The 20987-nt window shown below is 33.8% G+C and overlaps 2 protein-coding genes across 2 annotated transcripts in view; one reads left to right on the forward strand and one right to left on the reverse strand.

Moving 5' to 3' along the window:
* Nucleotides 1-4732, forward strand: part of LOC139697445 (uncharacterized) — a 133516-nt gene extending 128784 nt beyond the window's left edge. The window contains exon 5 of the mRNA XM_071596168.1: nucleotides 4617-4732. Within this exon, the coding sequence (XP_071452269.1) occupies nucleotides 4617-4732 (116 nt within the window). The remainder of the gene's footprint in view (nucleotides 1-4616) is intronic.
* Nucleotides 4733-5054: 322 nt separating this feature from the next.
* Nucleotides 5055-20987, reverse strand: part of LOC139697446 (GDNF-inducible zinc finger protein 1-like) — a 66353-nt gene continuing 50420 nt past the window's right edge. Inside the window, exons 4-10 of the mRNA XM_071596169.1 lie at nucleotides 17100-17198; nucleotides 16457-16538; nucleotides 13099-13150; nucleotides 12746-12859; nucleotides 10603-10669; nucleotides 7156-7485; nucleotides 5055-5098 (exon numbers count right to left, since the gene is read on the reverse strand). Coding sequence (XP_071452270.1) covers nucleotides 5055-5098; nucleotides 7156-7485; nucleotides 10603-10669; nucleotides 12746-12859; nucleotides 13099-13150; nucleotides 16457-16538; nucleotides 17100-17198 — 788 coding nt within the window. The remainder of the gene's footprint in view (nucleotides 5099-7155; nucleotides 7486-10602; nucleotides 10670-12745; nucleotides 12860-13098; nucleotides 13151-16456; nucleotides 16539-17099; nucleotides 17199-20987) is intronic.

Raw genomic sequence — 20987 nt, forward strand, 5'->3', positions numbered from 1 at the left:
AAAAATCCATGGTAACACCGATTCCATCAGGTGCTTTCAAATCATTATTTGGAGCAAACGACTAAATTTTTTTTTACATTCTATGGTTCATTTTAGCGTTTTAAACGTAATGTTTAATTTATAGGTCCATAGTATGTATCTTTTTTCCGCAAATCGAGTTTGTTTATTCTGAAATCCATGGTAATACCGATTCCATCAGGCGCTGTTCTAATCATTTCTCGGAGCAAACGACAAAATTATTTTACATTTTTTGGTTTATTTTAGCGTTTTAAACGTAATGTTTAATTTAAAGGTCCATAGTACGCAGCGATTAGTAGATACATGAGGTTCTTTTTAGCAGACAACTTTAAGTGATTACACTGTCTGTGTGATGGGAAGTTAACCCATGTTACCCTTACATTCATCTTATTATTCATATCAAGAAAGCTTACACTGGGTTCTATATTTCTTTCCAACCATCCTTCATTGTGATACTGACCTCCCTAATAATAACCTGCAACAAAGATAAAAAAATAATAATCACCAAATAGGTAAAAGATAGATACCAAATGGATAATATAGGTAGTCTGTAATATGACGAATCAATAAAATGGATATCTGTAGATGACTTTAATCTGCAAGATGGGTAACCTTTAAATTTTTCTAACAACAAGGATATCTGTTCAAGGATAATTATCAAGATATTTAATTAATAAAATAGATATCTGTGGACAGATAATCCAGAACATGAAGATTCACAATATAGTCCACAATTTGGTTGATTCATTCATTGGATATGAATGGTAATAATCTACAAGATGGATTTCTTCATAAAATTTATAATTTAAAAAACTGATCTCATAAAGCGATAACCATCATCCTTGTTAGACCATAAAATGACTACCTGTACACCTGTAAATGAATAATCTGCTGTATAAATAATCTTTAAAATGGATTGTTATTGACGTGGATGTCAACACAAGAATGATCAACAGCACAGTCAATCAATTAAATGGATATCTGTAATGAGATAATCCAAACAATGCATAACCCATACTTCATATAACATACATACATATTTTTATCAATAGTTGTCCTCTACAAAAAGGTTGTCCTCTACATTGATACCAGTACAGGAATAATCAGTGAGTCAGTTAATCAATAATTTAAATGGTCCATATGTTGATATTTATGCAAGGATAATCAATAAACTATTATCCTTTACATGGAATTCTCCTTGGGTATAATCCACAATACAGTTAATTAATAAAACCGAAATCCATTTACAGTTAACCTACCACCTCCTAAATATCCATAAAATATCCACATCGTCAATCTGCAACACTGATATTTCAAAACTTTGAAAATTGATATAATATTTTGAATATCACATAAACCCAAGCACTACGTGGAAGAAGAAGCACCTAGATGGAAATTGAACCCGTGACTTTTCGGCTGGCAGATGTAGACATTATCCTACCGCCAATGAGGCTGGTGACTAGACAAAATCCAATGGATAGATATTTTACAGGGATAATGCACAGAATAGATATGCAAAATTAAAAAAAATCAATGGTAAGTCCAACAATTGTCAAACACGAGCCACATTGTTGTCAATATTGTTGGTTGATGGCTGCCCAAAGCATTCTTAATCATGACACTCTTCCTTACCCTTCTGTAAATCTAAAAACCATCTCAAAAATGGTGAGGATTAAGCAGAATCCCTTTGGACCTCAAAATCATTTTGCTAATCTGCTGAAGAGATTTTTTAAATTAAACACAAAACTTAGTAATTTGATTATAATGATTGATTCCATTTTTGTGTGATGCAGTTTGTGCCCGAAGGTTTAGAATAACAATTTCCCAGATGCTTTCACAGCTTAGAGAGCACTAAGAATGGTTTTTTGGCAAACCTTGGCATCCGTTCACCTTATCCAAATGGTTTGATACCTCATCAATGAATGGCTGGGTTGGGAGAAATTCAATTGCATTACTTTAGGAACGCACCCTGTAATCTTTAAAATAGATATGCTAACTAAGAAATTGAAAGTAAGTTGCATGCATTTTGGTGTGGCATTGAAGGTATCTTTCTAATTTAAATTTGCTACCACAGAAACTATATTCAATATGCTCTCTGTCAATGTAGAACATTTTGCATTTCTTCAGTTTACCGATTGTAACAAATCTCTATTTGACAAACTTCAAAATGTATGATTTTAATCTTCACGAGTCTTCTAAAGATGACTCCTCCATGCTTGAAGGAAAAATCAACCTTTTTGACTATATTTTGACATGCATTTGGTGTTTTTTAAGAAGAATATGGATGTGATTCTTCATTTTGTTCCTTTCCCCAAACACCTTGTCTAAATATATGCAAATGAATTATTTCTGTTTGATATGAACATCTCTGATGTATTCTCTAAGAAAAGCCTGACTTTTATATTATTTCTTGCATATGTCACAGAAGTAAATGAGAGCAAAGTGGCCTTTTGCATGTGGCAAATATTCATCCCAATTTTAGAACTTCTCATTACAAACAAAGCATGTGAAAATCCCTATGTGAATGCAATTAACTTCGGCATTCTGTCTGAATCAAAAATCACTGCCTAGAACTAAAGCTGCAACCTAGGATAACACATTGGCTTACATTTTCTCCTGCATATAATTTGAATAGAAAGTGATGCTCATTAATTACATGCATGTATTCCATCCATATCTAAATACTAATTTATCTAATACGAATTTTAAGACTGAAAACGGCAATATCATGACTTTTACCATAGTCATATTTTTCAAACATAAATCAGAATACTCTATTGCCCTGATAAAATGCATAAACCAGATCCTGTCCAGGGTTGCATCTAAGGATGCATAATTTTTGAGAGAAAATGCCTGTCATTGGACAATAATATCCTTTTAATAAATTGGCTTATATTACGTTATAAGACCTATGCTAGAGTTCAAAAGTCATCATTTTTGGCTTTATTCAAGCCTACAAGTGAAAACACAGCATAAAATTCTTTATATTGTAACTGAGATAAAGTAAAGAATATAAAAATGCATCTCTCATGATCATTAAGACTGAAAAAAATATGTAGAGGCCCAAGGACAGTGCTTTGAACAATTTTAAGTATTTGTACAGATCAGTTAAATATAATACCTTTTAAAAATATTTGCATAACTTCTGGTGTATGCAGTGTACCTTCTGGTTAACCCTAATATCATGGAACCTTCATGACAGGGAAAAGGAATGAGTAGGAAGAAGAGAAATACTTACAAGTACAATTGCATTGAAAATCAAGAGAACTAGATTTCTAAGTACGGTCAAGGTAAATGGCTTGTACACCCCTAGATTATTGCATTGTGATTCACTCTTACCAAATGACTTAATTAAAGATTACCATTGCAGCATATCCCAGTTTCTTGTAATTATCAAAGTCCTAACCTCTAAAGATTATGGCATTAGGTGCCATTATTTAGAGGCCCTGATTCACTGATATGACCCAGGGTGCTTCAAATTGGGACTACTTATTCTTAATACAGAGAATATAGGCAGTTATTGAAGCCATTGAGGGATAAAGGTCAAACAATTTTTTGTTGATAAGACAAAAATATTGGTGCAAAATATTTCATGAACATTTTAATTTTTGCAATAAAAATTAGGAAAAAATCATCATTCAATGGCCAATACTTTTAAATATGACTGTTTTAATAATGTGCATGTTACTGTTTTAATAATGTGCATGTTTTAATAATGTGCATGTGTGTTAGAGTAAACCTACAAGAGTTAATAACTGCAAGGAGGGAACTCTGATGAGCATCAATTCTAATAGAAAGGACTTGGAAAATTTTTTAAAAGAAAGTTTGAAGAGATAATTGGTTAGCTTTGTGAGATACAATAGGAAGGCCAAATCGGGACTGAAAGGTGACTGGGGACCACCTCATGGATGGTCCTCTGGGCCAGGATGTTGGTAATGATGAAGAAAATGTTACTGGGGGCATTGTAATGGTGGAGTTTGACTGTCTTGGTTGTGTTACAGGTGGAAAAAAATTTTACCTTGAGACATATCTATTCACTCAGGATAATGTAAATGGAAAAATACACTGCAGGTGAAGTCACACTTTTTCACTTAGACTGCTTGAAGAAAACTGAATACCAACTGAGTTGGATGGACAGAGCTTCACATCACATTTATTGGGTGGTTTTGCTGCAACGCTATGGATAATTGTATCACAATAATTTAATGTTTAAAACATTCATAAAGGACCATGTATACCCAATATGTCCAGGCAATTTCCGGACAGACCTCATAAAGGCATTAGCCATGATTGTTTTACTACTTTCATAGATCAGGTAAAGGCACCCGCATTTCATAACATCTTAGTTCAGTATAACAGTTTAGACATCTGCTGGAAAATTGATATCGGTACTGTATTTACTCACCACAATTAGTTAATACCCTCTATATGTTATGATTTACCTTACTGCTTGAGAATTTGTCTTCCATTTCAACTATTATATCATCCACACATTCTAACCCTCATTCAAATTACATATGGCACAAACAATTTTTTTTTTAATTTCTCATTTTACCAATTATTGGTACATCTTTTTTCAAAGTGGAAATAATTTTCAGGGAGGTGTTCAACAGCTGAGGTCATTACCACAATTAGGGATGAGGAGAAAGATGAAGAGATACCTAGTATCAGCTATCTTACTATGCATGATGAGAAGCATCTAAGAATAACATAGGTTAACTTCCAACCTGATAGACACAAAAAATCCAATATAACTATTGGAATATAAGTAATAATACCTGCCATTGCAATGATACCAATCTGGGTCCCCTCAATGATAAGGCAGTAAAAAAACCAGGTTAAAATTCCCAAACCATTCAGATATTTCAATTTTTCATAACAATGGTTATTTTAAACCTACAAATAAAGTAATTTAGGATTGTTTGTTTGGGTCTTTCATTTTGTTTTTCCTAGCGATTGAAAATTTAAATAAAAGAACGACAGTATATATCATCCATCATCTCAAGGTGGAAAGAATCTGATTCCGCAAAGAGCCTTCATTTGGGGTTCTTTGTACCAAAATACCTCAAAGCCTCCTTAACTGAAATATAAAATTCTGCAGATTATAGCAGCATTCCAATCCCTATTTTCATATATTACTGGATACTATAATTTTTACTTCCCAATTCAATTTCCCTAAGATGATATCAGCCATAAAATACCCAGAATTATTCACCAAGAAGTGGAGCATTCTTTTGTCACATTCCAGTATTGACATATGCCTTTACTTCTTCTAAACTAAAGGCTCTATGATCCCTATTATTTTATCTTTCTTTCAATGTTGTGGTGTTACACTTCATTTTCTATCAGTATACCATCTTTGACCAACTGGCAATCTTGAGAGCAAAACTTTGCCTACCTTAGGCTGAGAATCCATATTCATTGAAAAGCCAAAACAATACTCCCCTAATGTCCTTCACATAAGATTATTTGCATTTTTCCCTGAGACTGCTAAACCAACTCTCAGCATGATATGCATCTTATTATCGTCTCTCACAAGGAAATAAAAGACAGGTAACTTCATCATAAATTCATGTAATGATATATAAAAGGTTTTTTATAGTCATCCTGGGCTCAAAGCCATTAAACACTGGTTTATTTCCTTATATAAACGTTTTATAGTGTTTAAGCACAGTTATGGAAGCCTTTTAGTTGATTAATGAATAGTTCATCAAATAAGTGGAACACATAGTAATCAATACTAGAATTAATAATATTGCATAGAAAGATTGTCATATAAAATATTTCATAAGGGAATTGAGATTTTTGCAGTGGCTATTGTACTGGCTTCCCACCCTGAGGGCGCGGGTTCAAAATCCGGCAGTGTTGAATATTTTTCTTGGTATCTTGGTCCCTACTTTAAGTTCTTTGCTGAGGGCACTTTGACTGAGTATGCCGTCCTTTGGATGGGATGTTACAATGCAGACCCTTGGCGCCTTTCATGAAGAGTAGGCTTATGCCAACGCAAGGTTTCTCTCCACCATTCATCCTTTCCTGCCCATCCCCTATGGTGCAAATGACCTTAGCTGTTAGTCACCTCCCCTAAATACTACAACTACCAACATTTCATAACTGTCAATTTTTATTGAAGAAAATTACACAATTTTCACTTTTTATAAAGTTGTAAGAAATGTTTTATGATGATTCCCTGGCAGGGTGATAACATTTTTGGGAAGACTTAATGAGTATTACATAATCCTTAGCATTTAACTTTACATATCAATTTTAGATTGCTTCAGTATTCTTTGGGAGAAAGATGTGTTGAATTAGAGCACTTCAGTTTTTAATTAGTTGAATAAAACTTTTAACTTGTTTCTGAGCCTCATTGTATTTAATGATGGAGCTTCATTGTCTGAATACTGTCAAATGGGTCACTCATTTATGTGCACTTTCATTAGTATGTGGCCAAAAATATTGCTTGGGTTAAGACTTATGAGTGAATGATCCAGTTATCCAGTGTTACATTATGTATGACTTTAGATTACTACTCTGAATAAATGTTTTTGGAGCTATCTGGATATTTGTTTGTATTTTCAGCAGTGTGGGTCAACAAATGCCTCATAAAAAAATATTTGCGAATAAATGCTTCAGAACATATCTCACATCTGCATGGCCTTTAACCAGTGTGTGTCAACAAGTGCCTTTTTAGAGTACTACTTTTAGTAAATGCTTTGGGACACATCTGACACTTGTGTCTCCTTTCCCCAGTGTGTGTCAACATATGACTCTTTAGCCTGCTTGTGAGAGTAAATGCTTTGGAACATATAACACAATGGTTTGGCCTTTCATCAGTGTGTGTCAACAAGTGAGTCTTTAGGTTACCACTCCAAATGAATGCTTTGGAACATATCTGGCACTTGTGTCTCCTTTCCCCAGTGTGTGTCAACATGTGAGTCTTTAGCGTACCTTTGAGAGTAAATGCTTTTGAACATATCTCACACCTGTGTGGCCTTTCTCCTGAATGTGTCAACAAGTGCCTCTTTAGATTACCAGTCTGAGCAAATGCTTTTGAACACATCTCACACCTGTGTGGCCTTTCACCAGTGTGTATACTAATGTGATTCTGTAGATTTAACTTTCGAGTAAAACCTTTCAAACACAATGCACATCTCAATGGCTTTTCTCCCGTATGTGATAAATTGTGGGTTTTGAGTTGACTCAAATAAAGAAAGTTTCTGGAGCATAATTCACATTGGTGCTTCTTTTTCACAGCATGCACCAATTTGATGTGCCTCGCAAGGTCATTTTTTCTCTCAAATAGCTCTGAGCAAATCTTACATCTAAATTTCATTACTTTGTTAAGGTGTACATGTATTACGTGATCTTTGAGAAGGTCCCTTTGTGCAAATACTTTGCTGCATATTTGACAAACATGAAGTGCAGTGCCTGGTGCATCCTCCACTGGACCACCTTGTTTCTGGCCACTATCTGAAAGATTCGAAGAGATGGAAGATAATCAATGAATGGTCATATTCCCCCAATGAACGAGTTTATTAACTTCGGTCCATACACACATTTATGTACATAAATAACCCAAGAAATAAACATATTCAGATGCCTTCTGTTTTCACCCTAATTATGAAGGAGTTTCACTAAGTTAAAAGTGCAACTGCAACATTTTTTCACATTGTTTCATATTGTCATTTAGGTATGTGTGCTAACAATCAACTTCAGGTATGCTTAAATCCTATGGAAATGCGGTATCTCACATCATCCATTGTTGACCTAAATAATTTCTTTAATTTTTGTTTCCCAGAGAGCCTGCAGAAATATTTTAACTCAAAACTAAAATGTATGCAGAATACTTCTCAGCTTCTTATTTATACCATTTTAAGAAATATATGGCCAGGAATTGGCAGTAACCAAGTTTTTTAAATCATTTCATTCATTGGACCTTTGTATGAAATTAACAATTCTAAAATGCTGATAATTTATCTGAGCCAATATTTTTTGCCCTATTCTTTGGTTTTATAAAATCGATCTAAGGCATAAGTTTTAAATCCTTTTCAGCCATTTCATCTCATTAATAAATTAAAACTTTTACAGCAATCAATTAAAATAAAAGGCTTAAATGTAAAAGTGGTCACAAAGGATTTAAAAATTTCAAGGAAACTCAACACAATTTTTTACAGGGATTTTGGAAAGGAATTGAAATATTTCCTATTCTTTAAAGGTATAGCAAGTGGGAAAAGAAAGGTATCATATAAAGAAGGAATGTCATTTCCTAGAGAATAAATAATTAAATGAAAGAAATTACACGCCACTGCTTTTTACCAAAATCACAAAATAAAACAGATATTTACACGGCAAAACATCAAAAATAACTAATTAAAAACAATGGTCAATTAATTAATTAATAGTATATTTCAATAAACATTAAGCCTTATTTTAATTTATATAAAACATTATTAAAACCATGGTATTAATTCATCACTTTTTTCATCAATAACAGATGAAAACATTGATGAAGTGAACAAAATGGTATTGACCAATCATTGAATCACCGTCAGACAAGTTGCTGAGAACCTACACATACTGATTAGATAGAGGCTTTTGATATTTACCAATAACACTGGTCATGGCAAAATTTGTATTTTGACCAAAAAACTTTTTATTTCTGTGCATACTCTTGGCCAAAAACAAAAAAATGATAATGGCACATCCACCTTATTCCTCAGATCTGGCCTTAAGTGACTTTTTCCTGTTCCAAAAACTTAAAATGCCCATGGAAATTTGATGTTACAATATGATTGACAGGAGAAAGACCACATAAAAGGAGGAGATACAGAAGATCATTAAAAATGATTTTTTGAAGTGCTATGACAATTGGCAAAAATATAATTTCTCTGAAGATGAAAAAATATATATTGATGAATGCATAAATTATTTTGGAAAAAAATTTAAGTCAGATTACTTTTTGAACAATTTTTTGAATAAGCAGAGTATGATAACTAAACCTGCATTTTAATTGATCAGTCCACTAAAACCTAGACTAACGAAACATCCAGGCAGAGCAGAAAGAATGCATTGTTTGAAGAGGCAATCTTGGTCAGAAGAGGAAATGATGAATAAGTAATGATGATAAGGAGTAATGATCCTTAATTGCCTGAACAAAATGGGTAAACAGACAATAGAATGTTACAGGTTCAACATAGATGTCAGATTGGAAGTAAGTTGAAGGAGTTCAAAAATCAAATAGGTACTAGGAAAATATCAGCTTGGGAAACTGAAATTTGAGTTTTAAAATGCTTCTTGGTTTTATTCTTAGCAGTTTTGCTCTACAAATGTCTGAAACAGAATATTTTATCCTGTAGCAAAATTGTTTAAAACTTCATTGCATTGCAAATATTTTAATTTTCCTTTCAGGAATTTTTCTTAATATTTTAAATGACATGTAAATTATATTTAAAAGAATTTAAATTACATTAATCCAGTCATTTCTCCCAAATATTAGTGGCAATTAGACAGTTAATTATCATTTGTTCTATTGCAACAGAAATTGGCAAAAGTGAAGACAGGAGAGTCCTGAGCTTTACTTACCTTGTGACAGCAACTCTTCCTCTCTGAGCTGTCTTCCCTTATGAGGAATATCAGCATCAAACTCTTCCTTTCTGTTGACTTCCTCATCAGAGGATAAATGCAATTCAATATCTTCTGAGTCCTCCTGCATTATCACAGACAAACTTTACATATGTAGAGAATATCAATTTAAAACAAAGACAAAATACCCTACAAGCTTTTGCACATTGAGCAAAATATTGTAATTTTCCATTTTACATTAAATTTTAAAATACTAATTCAAGTATGCATTTACTTGAAACAAATTGATCATTGTCTTCAAGCCCTTAAACTTAATTGAACCAATTGATATCGGCCATATTTCAATAAAAGTTGAAATGAGATTAATTATGACAGACAATACTGAAAATTAAGGTAAATGTCTGTTTTCCATGGATTAAAAATGTAAAATGAATTATTTAAATATTATTAACAATTGTGTGTAATCAGAAGGATTGCAACTGCAGCAGAATTTGGAGATAAGAGATTATTTGGAGAATGATAAAGTTAAGAGGGAATAATTTTATATGTATATATTATATATATATATATATATATATATATATATATATATATATATATATATATGTATATATTATATATATATATATATATATATATATATATATATATATATATATATATATATATATATATATATATATATCTGTGTGTGTGTATGTATATATTATATATATATATATATATATATATATATATATATATATATATATATATATATATATATATATATATATATATATCTGTGTGTGTGTATGTGTGTGTGTGAAAACATTAATTACTTAAGCAATGCTAAATGACTTTTTTTTCTTACCTGAATCTCATCTTCTTTACAGTAATTATCAGCCATCAAAGGCAATTGTCTGTTGGCTGAATACCTGTCTTCTTCCTCAAAAGATTGTCTTTCTACTGATTGGTCAGCAGCTATCATGGGACTGCTCAATGCCATCACATTGTCTGATGTACCAGCAACTAAATCTACTCCAGGGCTCCCTGAAGCCTCATTGTCATTGCTCAGGACTACCCTCTCCGCCTTATTTGACACAAATAATGGTAATCAAAGGAGAGGTATTGGTATGTGAATATTAAGTTCACCAAATGCTAAGACCTATATGGTTAAACATGGAGTTATTCTATTCATTGGGTTATAATAGGGAGAGGAGATCAAAGGCTTTCCATAGTACTGCTTTGGGAAAAGAAATAGGGTACACAATTAAGATTTACACAGGTATTGCAAATGTTAAGGGATAGTCAGGTAGATGTGCCTGAAAATCAAAATGACAAAAAAAGGTTGTTTTACCATATCAAATTATCTTGAATAGTTTATAAATTTTTGCACTAATTAGAGGAGAATATAAAAAAAATATTGAATAAAAATGAATTTAGGGATACAATATCTCATTTTAACATCCTATATCCAAAATAAACTTCACAATGTAACACACCTTGGAGCCATCTAATTGAAGAACATCTGCTTAACTTACAAATAACTACATTTACTGACACTAACAGATTCCCTTTTTCATAAGTGATAATTAAAGCTGTTTTCTTTTTAAATAAAAGCAATTACACACCTGGGAGGTCATGATCATCTGGTATGGCCAAAAATCAATATTTTTTCCATAAATACCTTGTCGTACTTCAAATAGCATCATATTAATAAGATGACATAAACATCTGCCCTACCAGGTTAATACTATGTCAAATTGCCTTGAATATTTTATATACTTTTTACACTAATAATAGGAGATTATAAGCAAAAAAATGCACGATTAAAAATGAATTTAGAGATAAAAGATCTCTTTGCAATATCATATATCAAAAAGTTTACTTTCAAGATATAAGTTTTTATGAAGAGGTTATTATTAGTCCCTGTCCTAAATTGTTAAGTTAAGGAACTGATGACAATGCACAACGCGTTAGTGATCTGCTAAATTTAGATCATCAGGTAATAGTTTGAATGACTGCAGATGGTATTTGCTAGATAATATGACCATGCAAATCTTCATCTAACAAATTTGGAAACATTAATGAACTGCAATACTCTTGCCCTGAATGTTTTAAAGGGCAACATAATAAGTCTAATATCCACCAGGAATGGCCTTTTGAAAAATTAAAAAGAAGATACCAAATAATAATACAATGGAAATGATAGAATAAATTATAATAATTGGATATACTTCCTTACTCTAAAATTTCCACTAAGCAAATTCGAAGTGAAAGCAGTGCTTATGATTTTATATCACGCAAAGGAGGTGGTCAATCACAAAGATATACCTAAAGGAAAGGTAGGACTCTGTGGTGCTTACCTTGAAATGTAAGATTGGCTGACAAGAAGGGTCAACATGGTTATCACAGCAATAACACTAAATATATGAAATTATATCACATCAAAACAGGTCAGCTTTAAGGAATTAAATACCTGATGAAAAACAGCCACTGTGATTCTGACACTTCCTAATACTCCTACAATTTCAATGACCATTTCTTGTTCCTTAAAATAGAACCCTGCCTCAAAATTAATTGTCATGAGATCTTAAATGCCGTCAAAGAATTTTGCCAGTACATCCATGTTGTCTTTCCCTATCTAACAAACCTTGGAGCCTTCTAATTGAAGAACATCTGCTTAAAAAAAGGTGCTGATTCTCAGCAGATTGACAAAGATTTTTGGCCATTAAGCAACAACAGAAAAAATGGACTTTCAAAAACTTTTCCTGATAATCATAGTAATTACTTTTTTTCATGCCACACCATTCTATTGCAATAATCTCTCCTATCATTTTACATCTATTGCTAATGCTGGGCATCCCTAATTTCACCACAACAAAATGGCACTTAACTACATTCAATCACACTAAAAGATTCCTTTTCTCATAACTGATAATAATGCTGTTTTTTTTAAATAGAAAGTAATTACATACCTGGGAGGTCAGGATCATCTGACATAGCCAAAAATAATTATTTATTCCATAAATACCATGCCATACCTCAAATAGCATTACATTAATAGGATGACATAAACATCTGCCCTACCAGTGGTATTCATGAGATAAAACATGAAGCATTAGCCATAATGGCAGAAATATCACCATTTTTATTTCTCAAATACCTCAAGAGAAGTTACTTCCTGAATCCCCATATTTTGGTCCATACTGCCCTGACTAGCTGGAATTTCAACAACCTCTTGCTCTTCAACATCCATTTCCTCAATCTTTACAATGGTCTGCAAAGTTAGTTAAATAATGAGAATATAATAAAACAATAAAACCAGATTTTCGTACAATGTTGAATTCACAATTAACTTTTTGTATTAAATGAAATACTAAGTGGCAAAGGTATATTCAAATGCAAATGAATATGTATTTTCTTAATCAGTTTTGGAAAAAAGAAGTCTTTTGTTCTGATACATTATACCTTTGGCACAAAAAATGAAATGTCAAACCACTCTAATTTCTTCCTTACCTCAGTAGAATTTCCTTCTTGGTTGTCCATATTGTGGTCCATATCCCTCAGCCTAGTTGGCATTTCCACAGCTTCCTGATCTTCATCATCTGATGTCTCTCTTTTAATTGTGATCTGAACCTGAATGTCAAAAATATAAATTATAATAAAAACTTGGTTGGAATATTGTAATGGAAACTAAATGCATGTTCTACATTTCTCATTATAATTTTATGCATATAATTATTTTTTATGTTTAAATGCAAATCAAAATGGAGGAGCAGTGCATTTTATCTAATATTTTTGCACATTGTATCAGAATATCAATCTTAACCTGTTAAAAGATCATTTCAATCTATAGCGCAGATATATATCCAGGCAAAACCAAATAACAATGGATACTATTTTAAAATGCAGATATACACTTGATATTAGCCAATTTCTACATTAAAATTAAAATTATAAAAGATATTAAATACACAACATTTGACCATAAGTTAACATGTATGTAGGAGTCAGATAAATTTAACTTTCCACAACCAGTAAAAAAGTATTGTTCTTCATTATGGATATATTCAGAGTTGAAATCAAAATTCCTTTACTAAGCTCACAGAGGATAAAGGTATCATTTATAGAATTTCAATAAGTACTTACATTGTTTACACTGGGAATGCCACTGTCTTGCAATATGCTAGCAGCTCTAGTGACCACTTCACAATTGACAATGTCCTCATCACTATGGTTGGTGACATCATTTGACTCCCTCTTTATTTTTAACCTTCTCTAAAAATATCAACAGAGAAAATATGAAATTTGACAAAAAATGAATATATAGGAAAATATATTAATTAGAGTATATACCCGTACTATCTTAGTGAAAACAATTGTAAATAACTTGTTCATTAAAGTCTCACCATTTTTGGTATATCATAGGAACAATTTAATAAGGGTCATTTTAATGAGAGTTGAAGGAAGCCTAAGTTGTTGGCCAAAAATTTTTAAGGAATTTTCAACATGTTACCAAAAATACCACAAAACAATTTCTTAAACACAGTTGATAATCATTAAAATAAAAGATATCCACGGAAGACTGTTTTATAATATGAATAAATAAAATATACCAAAAGGACCAATTTATTTTTAACCTTCCTCTTACTACTAGCAATTACAATGGACGCATACATTTTAATAATTACATCATAATTACAAATGTTAGATGAAACTTCCTTAAAATTCTATCACTTCACGAGCTTATGAATAAGTAGACATCCATAGAGAGGACTAAAAGTTATTTTTTTCACACGAAAGGTTGTTCTAAAAATGGGCATCTGTAAAATTATTTACCTTTACGGTTTTCTTTACAAATTATTGAAAGTGAAATGTTAAAGTCAAAATTTTTAGACATTTCACTCTGCGTACCCTATAACATGCGTTATTAAGATATATATTTAATACAAAATTTTCAAAATATTACCAGTAGCACAGTTAATTCCTAAAATATTTCCAATTTTTACATCAACTCCAGCATAAGTCATTCGGGAATAAGAACTTGAGACTTTCTTACACAAAGGAGGCCTCTGATTCAAAATAAACATATTCATTCTTAAATTTAAATAAATTCCGTTGACGCATAACGTTATCCAGGACATTGCCCATTACATTATAAAATACCAACCAAAATTGAACCAGACTCACCGTTTTACGACGAAGTTTTCTCTCTCCATGTTGCTTTGTCCTTTGCCTGTTCAATAGAACGTTGTTTTTACGGCACTGCTGCTTAAACATATAAAAATCTGTCAGCAATTTAAAACATTGGTAACACAGCAACCACGGGTTGTTCCTTTCCCTTATTACCTATTAGAACAAGTTTATCAAAGCATTAAACCATAAACATTCCCTCTCAATGCAGTTCGAATCATTGTATGAATGCTATATAGGCTTTCTTAATCTAAAACAGGGCACAATTGAGCATTTCCTGGTTAAATTACGATAAATGCGTCATTATGAATTAAACGTAAACACACAACGGATTTCTTACTTTCAATTCCAACAACTCTTCTATTGTTTCCCGCACCAATTTCTCAGCATCATTGTTTTCATAAAAAATATTTGTATACCGTCCACCACGGCTAAGACATAATCTACACTTTAAACTTTCGTGTCGAGGCATCTTTAGAGCACTTCACACTGTAAACATTAACTCTGCCAAGACGATATATTTCAAAATGGCCGACTACATTTCGATAGGTCGCTTTATAAGAATCGATTGCTAAATTCGAGTATGAGAATCGATTTCGTTTTGTTTTAGGTGATCACCATATATATGTAATATTAATATCTAGAAATTATTTAAACTCTAAATTAATAGAATGTGGTCATTCCTGTGAACTTATAATACTGTTGAACCATCAGGAAATCAAAATAGTACTTCTTTTTTCAAATAAGGAACATTATAACCAACATTACTTTAGCTGAGTATATTTTATTTTGTACGTTTTCTAACAACTTCAAGTATGTTAAAGTGATGTCGGGTTTGAGGTAATAGGTTTCCGGCATAAATATTTCCAATAATGACTGGAAGTAGAAATAGTGTTGGTTAATTATTTTGGTCGTAAAAATTAGACGTGAACTTATGTGTGGTGATGAATTAAACGCTTTTACTTAAATAGGCAGATTATTTAGAATTTTAGTATCATGACCTTTTGTGAGTATTCTGAGAGGACATTTGCAAATCGCAAGTCTCAAGCTCAATATTTTGAGGCTGAGCCTTATACACGGGCCCTAAAAGAGTCATCATATACATTACTACGCCTGTTGACATCCAAAATCGGATATAACACCGTATTAAAAGGCATCCTCGAAGCTCACGCAATGGGCGGACACCCTGCGAAGGCAGAGGAAATTAAATGTTCAAACACCCAGGACGTATAAACAACCCCCAATATCCTATCCCCGTCGTAGTTCCTTGTTTAAGTTTCCTTTTTGTCCACCTCATCTTCTCCATTCTTCTGCAAACTGACTTTTTAAAGGGATCAAAACGTATGTTATAAGCATTAGCATTACAGGCGGTATTGCAATGCACCCCATGCCATAGTATTCTCTACTCGTACATGAAAGTAACCTGAGACATGCTGGTTCCAATACACCCTCATGCTAATCCATTTTTATAATTTGTGTTTTATTTTAATTACTAGTATTTCAAAATATATGCAAAAAAACCCTTTTACGACATTAATGGAACAGGGAAATACATTCTAATAGAATTATATTTCTTCATGTCCATAATAGGGCCCTCATTACTGCAATAACTTTCCCCTTCCTGAAACAATACTAACCATGTCTTAAGTATTACTCATTTGCCATTGCTCTCCTTCTTTACGTAGATGACCATATGTATCTTCTTAGCTGCAAGTTAAACTTCCTATATTCCCGCATTTGTAGCAAATAGAAGAATTTCCTCTCTTGGAATAGATACTAAATCTAATTTAAGAATACATGCAGACAAGTTCCTCTCTCATGGCAATACTATGAAATAATCCTTATTTACTCTTTCTCCACACCTGTAAGTCATTGCATTTGTAGCAACGTCACTTGTGCACTCAAAAGCCCCAGTATCAATGCTACTTATGATTTATTTTGCCTCAATAAGATACAGAAGCAACATGCAAGCTTCAAGGATGCCTTCTTGTGCAAATCCCTCATTGCAAATTTGACATTTTTGCTAAATATTCCCCAAAGGATCCTGTCCTTTGCCACCATTTGAAAGATTGATGTTATCTAATTTAAACTCACAAGAGGCATATAATATTTGGATGGCAAAAAAAAGCACAAAATGTAATAGAAAACACATAAAGGGCTCTCAAATTATGAATTTTTTGAGCTTGTGTTCTTTGAGATCTTGAGGAGAAACAAGGAAGTCCGGGAAAGAAGTTGATGTAGGGTATGCCGGTACAGGAATTAAAAATAGTGATTAAGGGTGTGGTTTTAAAGGATTGATAAGTAAGGTATGTATAAAGACTCACCAGTTCTTTTATTTTCTAGCACCAAGCACCTTCTTATTATTTTTGTTTTCTTATCAGGCACAAGAACAAATAAAGCCAACAGTTTGCTAATATATGAACCTGCCACATATAATTAACCATGATAGAAACCAGGGTTCTCTAGATTCAGAACATAAATACTCAACAATTGGCCACGTGATTATTTAAATGTCATCCCGAATAAAATATGAATCGGCAATATTATTTATTTTAATCCAAAGGGCATATCAGTTGGGATCCTGTATATCCTTGGAATAAGAGTTTCCTCATCTTTAAATTAACCTTTCAGTTTAGTTGCATTGATCATATCATTTTTTTATCAACAAATACATTCAATTACATAGTTTTATTGGCTTTGGTTTCACAGTATCATGAATATCAAGCCAACTTCCAGCTGTATATTTGCAGTGGTAAGCCAAGTACATCCCAGAAGTTTAAATATTCAGATGGATAATTAGTGACTTCTTCATTTGATTTACACAGTCAATTGTCTTCAACGAATGCAGAGTACCAATGATTTCACTCCAAAATACAAAATTTAGTCATCCACATCAATCAATATTCTTGGCTGCAAAAATTGCTTGCTCACTGATTCATTTATGATTTTTGAGGCAGTCAATGACAATTGTGAAGAGTTTGCTGATAAGATCGTCTTTCATTGAACACAAAATGCAAAAATTCTGAGGATATGAAATCAATCTGTTTCATTAGTTAACAGTTACAAGGCTATTACCAAAAGAAAAGTTGCTTAGAGAAATTTGTAGATCAGTCATCAATGCAACTCCCATGTTTTTTGTCAGTTAAAGTTTCTTCTTTTACCACCTACCAGTTGATGATTTGAGATGGGCGTTTATTTTATCTGTAGCAGTCAATTCTTTAATGACTGGATGGGTTTGGTGAAAATCGCAAGGCAGTAAAATATTACATTGACAAGCATCTGGAGACATTTTGCAAATCATTCAATGTCCAGTCAAATGTTTACAATGGGTCTTTGTGTTCCATCATACATTTGTCCTATATGATGATTTTAGGTGCTAATAAATTCCAGTCATTGGGGACTGATTTGAAATGTTATATGTTACTTTGATTCTTTCTTTAATTCTGATTTTTTTAGATTTAATGGCTACATTTACAATGAATGAGCCTTATGGCATCCTTTAAACAATGGGGCTGCTCTACCAGAAGAAGAAACAGTTACTGCAAAATCCAATTTTGCACAAAGAGTGTTCAAAAGCAATGACATAAAAAATGAATTTCCAGTTTCAACAGCGGACAACCAGGAAAGATAAGCCACAATTTCCAACATCAATTCCTTCATTATTGTATCATACTCTACCTTCTCTAGGTGATTCAGCTGGTAAACACTCGCTTTAATTGATATGTCAATTTTATCATGATCATATTCACATTCACATTTCAATTCTCAAATAAACATGTTGTTCATTCCATGATCTGGCTCGGCATTCTTAACTTGACCAATAAACTGCTGCACATAAGGTTACACATATCTTCAATCAACAGAAAAGCCTGGCTATGAATCTCTTCATTTAACCCCAGCATTTATATTTATTGAAATTACATAAATATGATGAATATTGTCTTCCAAAATGTTATCCTTATATTTGCGCATCAGGTCATTTGGATTGAATGGGAAGCATGTTGAAAGGATGGTAGAATATATTTTGTGTGAAAATGACTTGGAGATGCAGAAATACTTGCTTCAGCCATGGTAGTGACCACTTGATTATAGCTTTGAAACAAATTGAGCTTTTAACATGCAGCACAAAATATCGGGTCCACTATATCGTTAACAGTTTGTAGTCATTCAAATGATGCTGGCCCTTGAATATTTACCAGCAAAAATCATAACCAGAAGCATTCAGCATTCCTTGGATAAACCATGTACATATGGCAAAGAACATCATAAGATTATAATCAGAATGACCAGGAATCACGTCACCTTGCTTGGAACATTGAAATTTCTTTGATTAAGCAATGAAATACGATAGTATTACAATACTTTGATGGGTATTCTGTTATTATGAGCTGACATGAATCAAAAACAACCAAATATATTGTAAAATGAACCATAGGTTATGATATATAAATATGATATTTAAACGCTTATTTAATGGTTATTCTGCTAGTCTGGGTTGAGAAGAGTCCATTATACCAAACAATATTAAAATCTTAAATTAAGCGTGTGATTACGGGTTAGGCACAAGGAATGACCACAGAAGGAAAGCAGTGGAATTCTGCAGGAGACAAGGATTAGTCATCACCAACACTTGGTTTAGACACAACAGAAGACCGTGGTATACATGGAAAATGTCAGGTGAATCAGAATGTATTCAGCTAGATTATCTTCTGGTAAAACATAGGTTTAGGAACAGTAATAAATTTGCACAGCTCCCTGGAAGTGAATGCGGACTTTGAGCATAGATCATTTTTTGTGAAATGTATTCTTCATTTCAAAAAGATAAGGCAGCTTGATGTGCGCCTACTGTGGCCAAAGCCCGCTCCGCAGAGCGAAGGAAATTCAAATCTCTTGGCAGCGGAGACGCTTCCCCACCACCCGCGCTCCAATGCGAAAGGGGAGAGTCTGCCACGCGGCGAGCGATGCGTCACACAGTGGCGTGGGAGTGCCTTCACTTCTCCCCTCCCCCAGAGTCCCCTCAGCGCTCGCCCATTGGCTACCGCCCGGGCCAGGGCAGGTATATAAGGAGGGCCCTGAGACTCTTACAGACAGAACGGGGTGGGAGTCAGATCGCTGTGAGCACTTGTGCGAGCACCTTCTGTCTTCGGTGTCTCTTCGGAGAAGCCATTTTGAGTCTCGAGTGTGGCCGAGGTTTCCCTTGGGAAACATTCTCATCTTTTCCCCCTGGGAATTGATTAAGTTGCCAATCTTGTGACTTTTTATTCTGGTGAAGTGTAGGGTCAGCTCCTCTGACGAGTAAGTGTCCTTCGGGACCGAGGGGCCCTACGTCTGAGCCAGGGATGGAGGAGAGGCTCTCGAGGGGGTGGGTAAACGAGAACCACCTTCTCACCTTCCAGTGGTGCTCGAAAACTTAGTTTGTTGTCTCGTTTGGGGACTTGAGGAAGAGGGCTTTGACCTCATTGCACTCCTCTTGAAACCAAGCGGGTCCACTTCTTAGGGATTCAATTAGGGAATTAGGGCCCGGAATAGTGGGGGGAACCTGGGCAAAGACCCACTGTGCCCGCACTGCTTGCAGTCGGATCGGTGGGATTGCTTTTGGGACCTCTTTTCTATCCGGATCTTAGAGAGTAGGATAGATCGTAGGTAAAAAGAGAAACAGAAGTGATATATCAGGCGGGAGCGAATATCTCTCTTGAGATGATTCGCTCGCCCGCTAAGAAGAAAGAGGCGGCCACAACCCTGGCTACGGAAGAAACCAATGTGCTAGAAAAAAGGCACATACCCTTACCACCGGCAATATCGTCTGTTCTCTTTAGAAGAGAGACAAGACAGGATTTACGACCTGAGACTCCGCCAAATAGAAATCAGATTATTGATGCTTCTGATCTTACGGGTTACAGGCAAGGACAGGAGGACATGGATACCAACGGGGAATGAATGGAGGAGGGTGGAATATTCATCACCGTGGCAGAGAGTAAAAACAAACGGAAGAGAAGCAACACTATCCAGACATCGCCAAATTCAATAGAGGTTAACAACCGATACGACCCACTAATAGGACAATGCCAATATGGTGTCCGAAGATTGCCCGAAGGAAACAATTCACCAAGTGGTGCACCTAAAAAAGGGAAACGTCCACCACCCATTATCATATATGAAGTGAAAGATCAAGCAGCCTTTGTTAAAGCAATCAAGGACCAGGCAAGGGACCA

The sequence above is a fragment of the Hetaerina americana genome, unplaced genomic scaffold (assembly GCF_022747635.1).
Source record: "Hetaerina americana unplaced genomic scaffold, ioHetAmer1.1.p SCAF_77, whole genome shotgun sequence".
NCBI classification, from domain to species: Eukaryota; Metazoa; Arthropoda; class Insecta; order Odonata; family Calopterygidae; genus Hetaerina; species Hetaerina americana.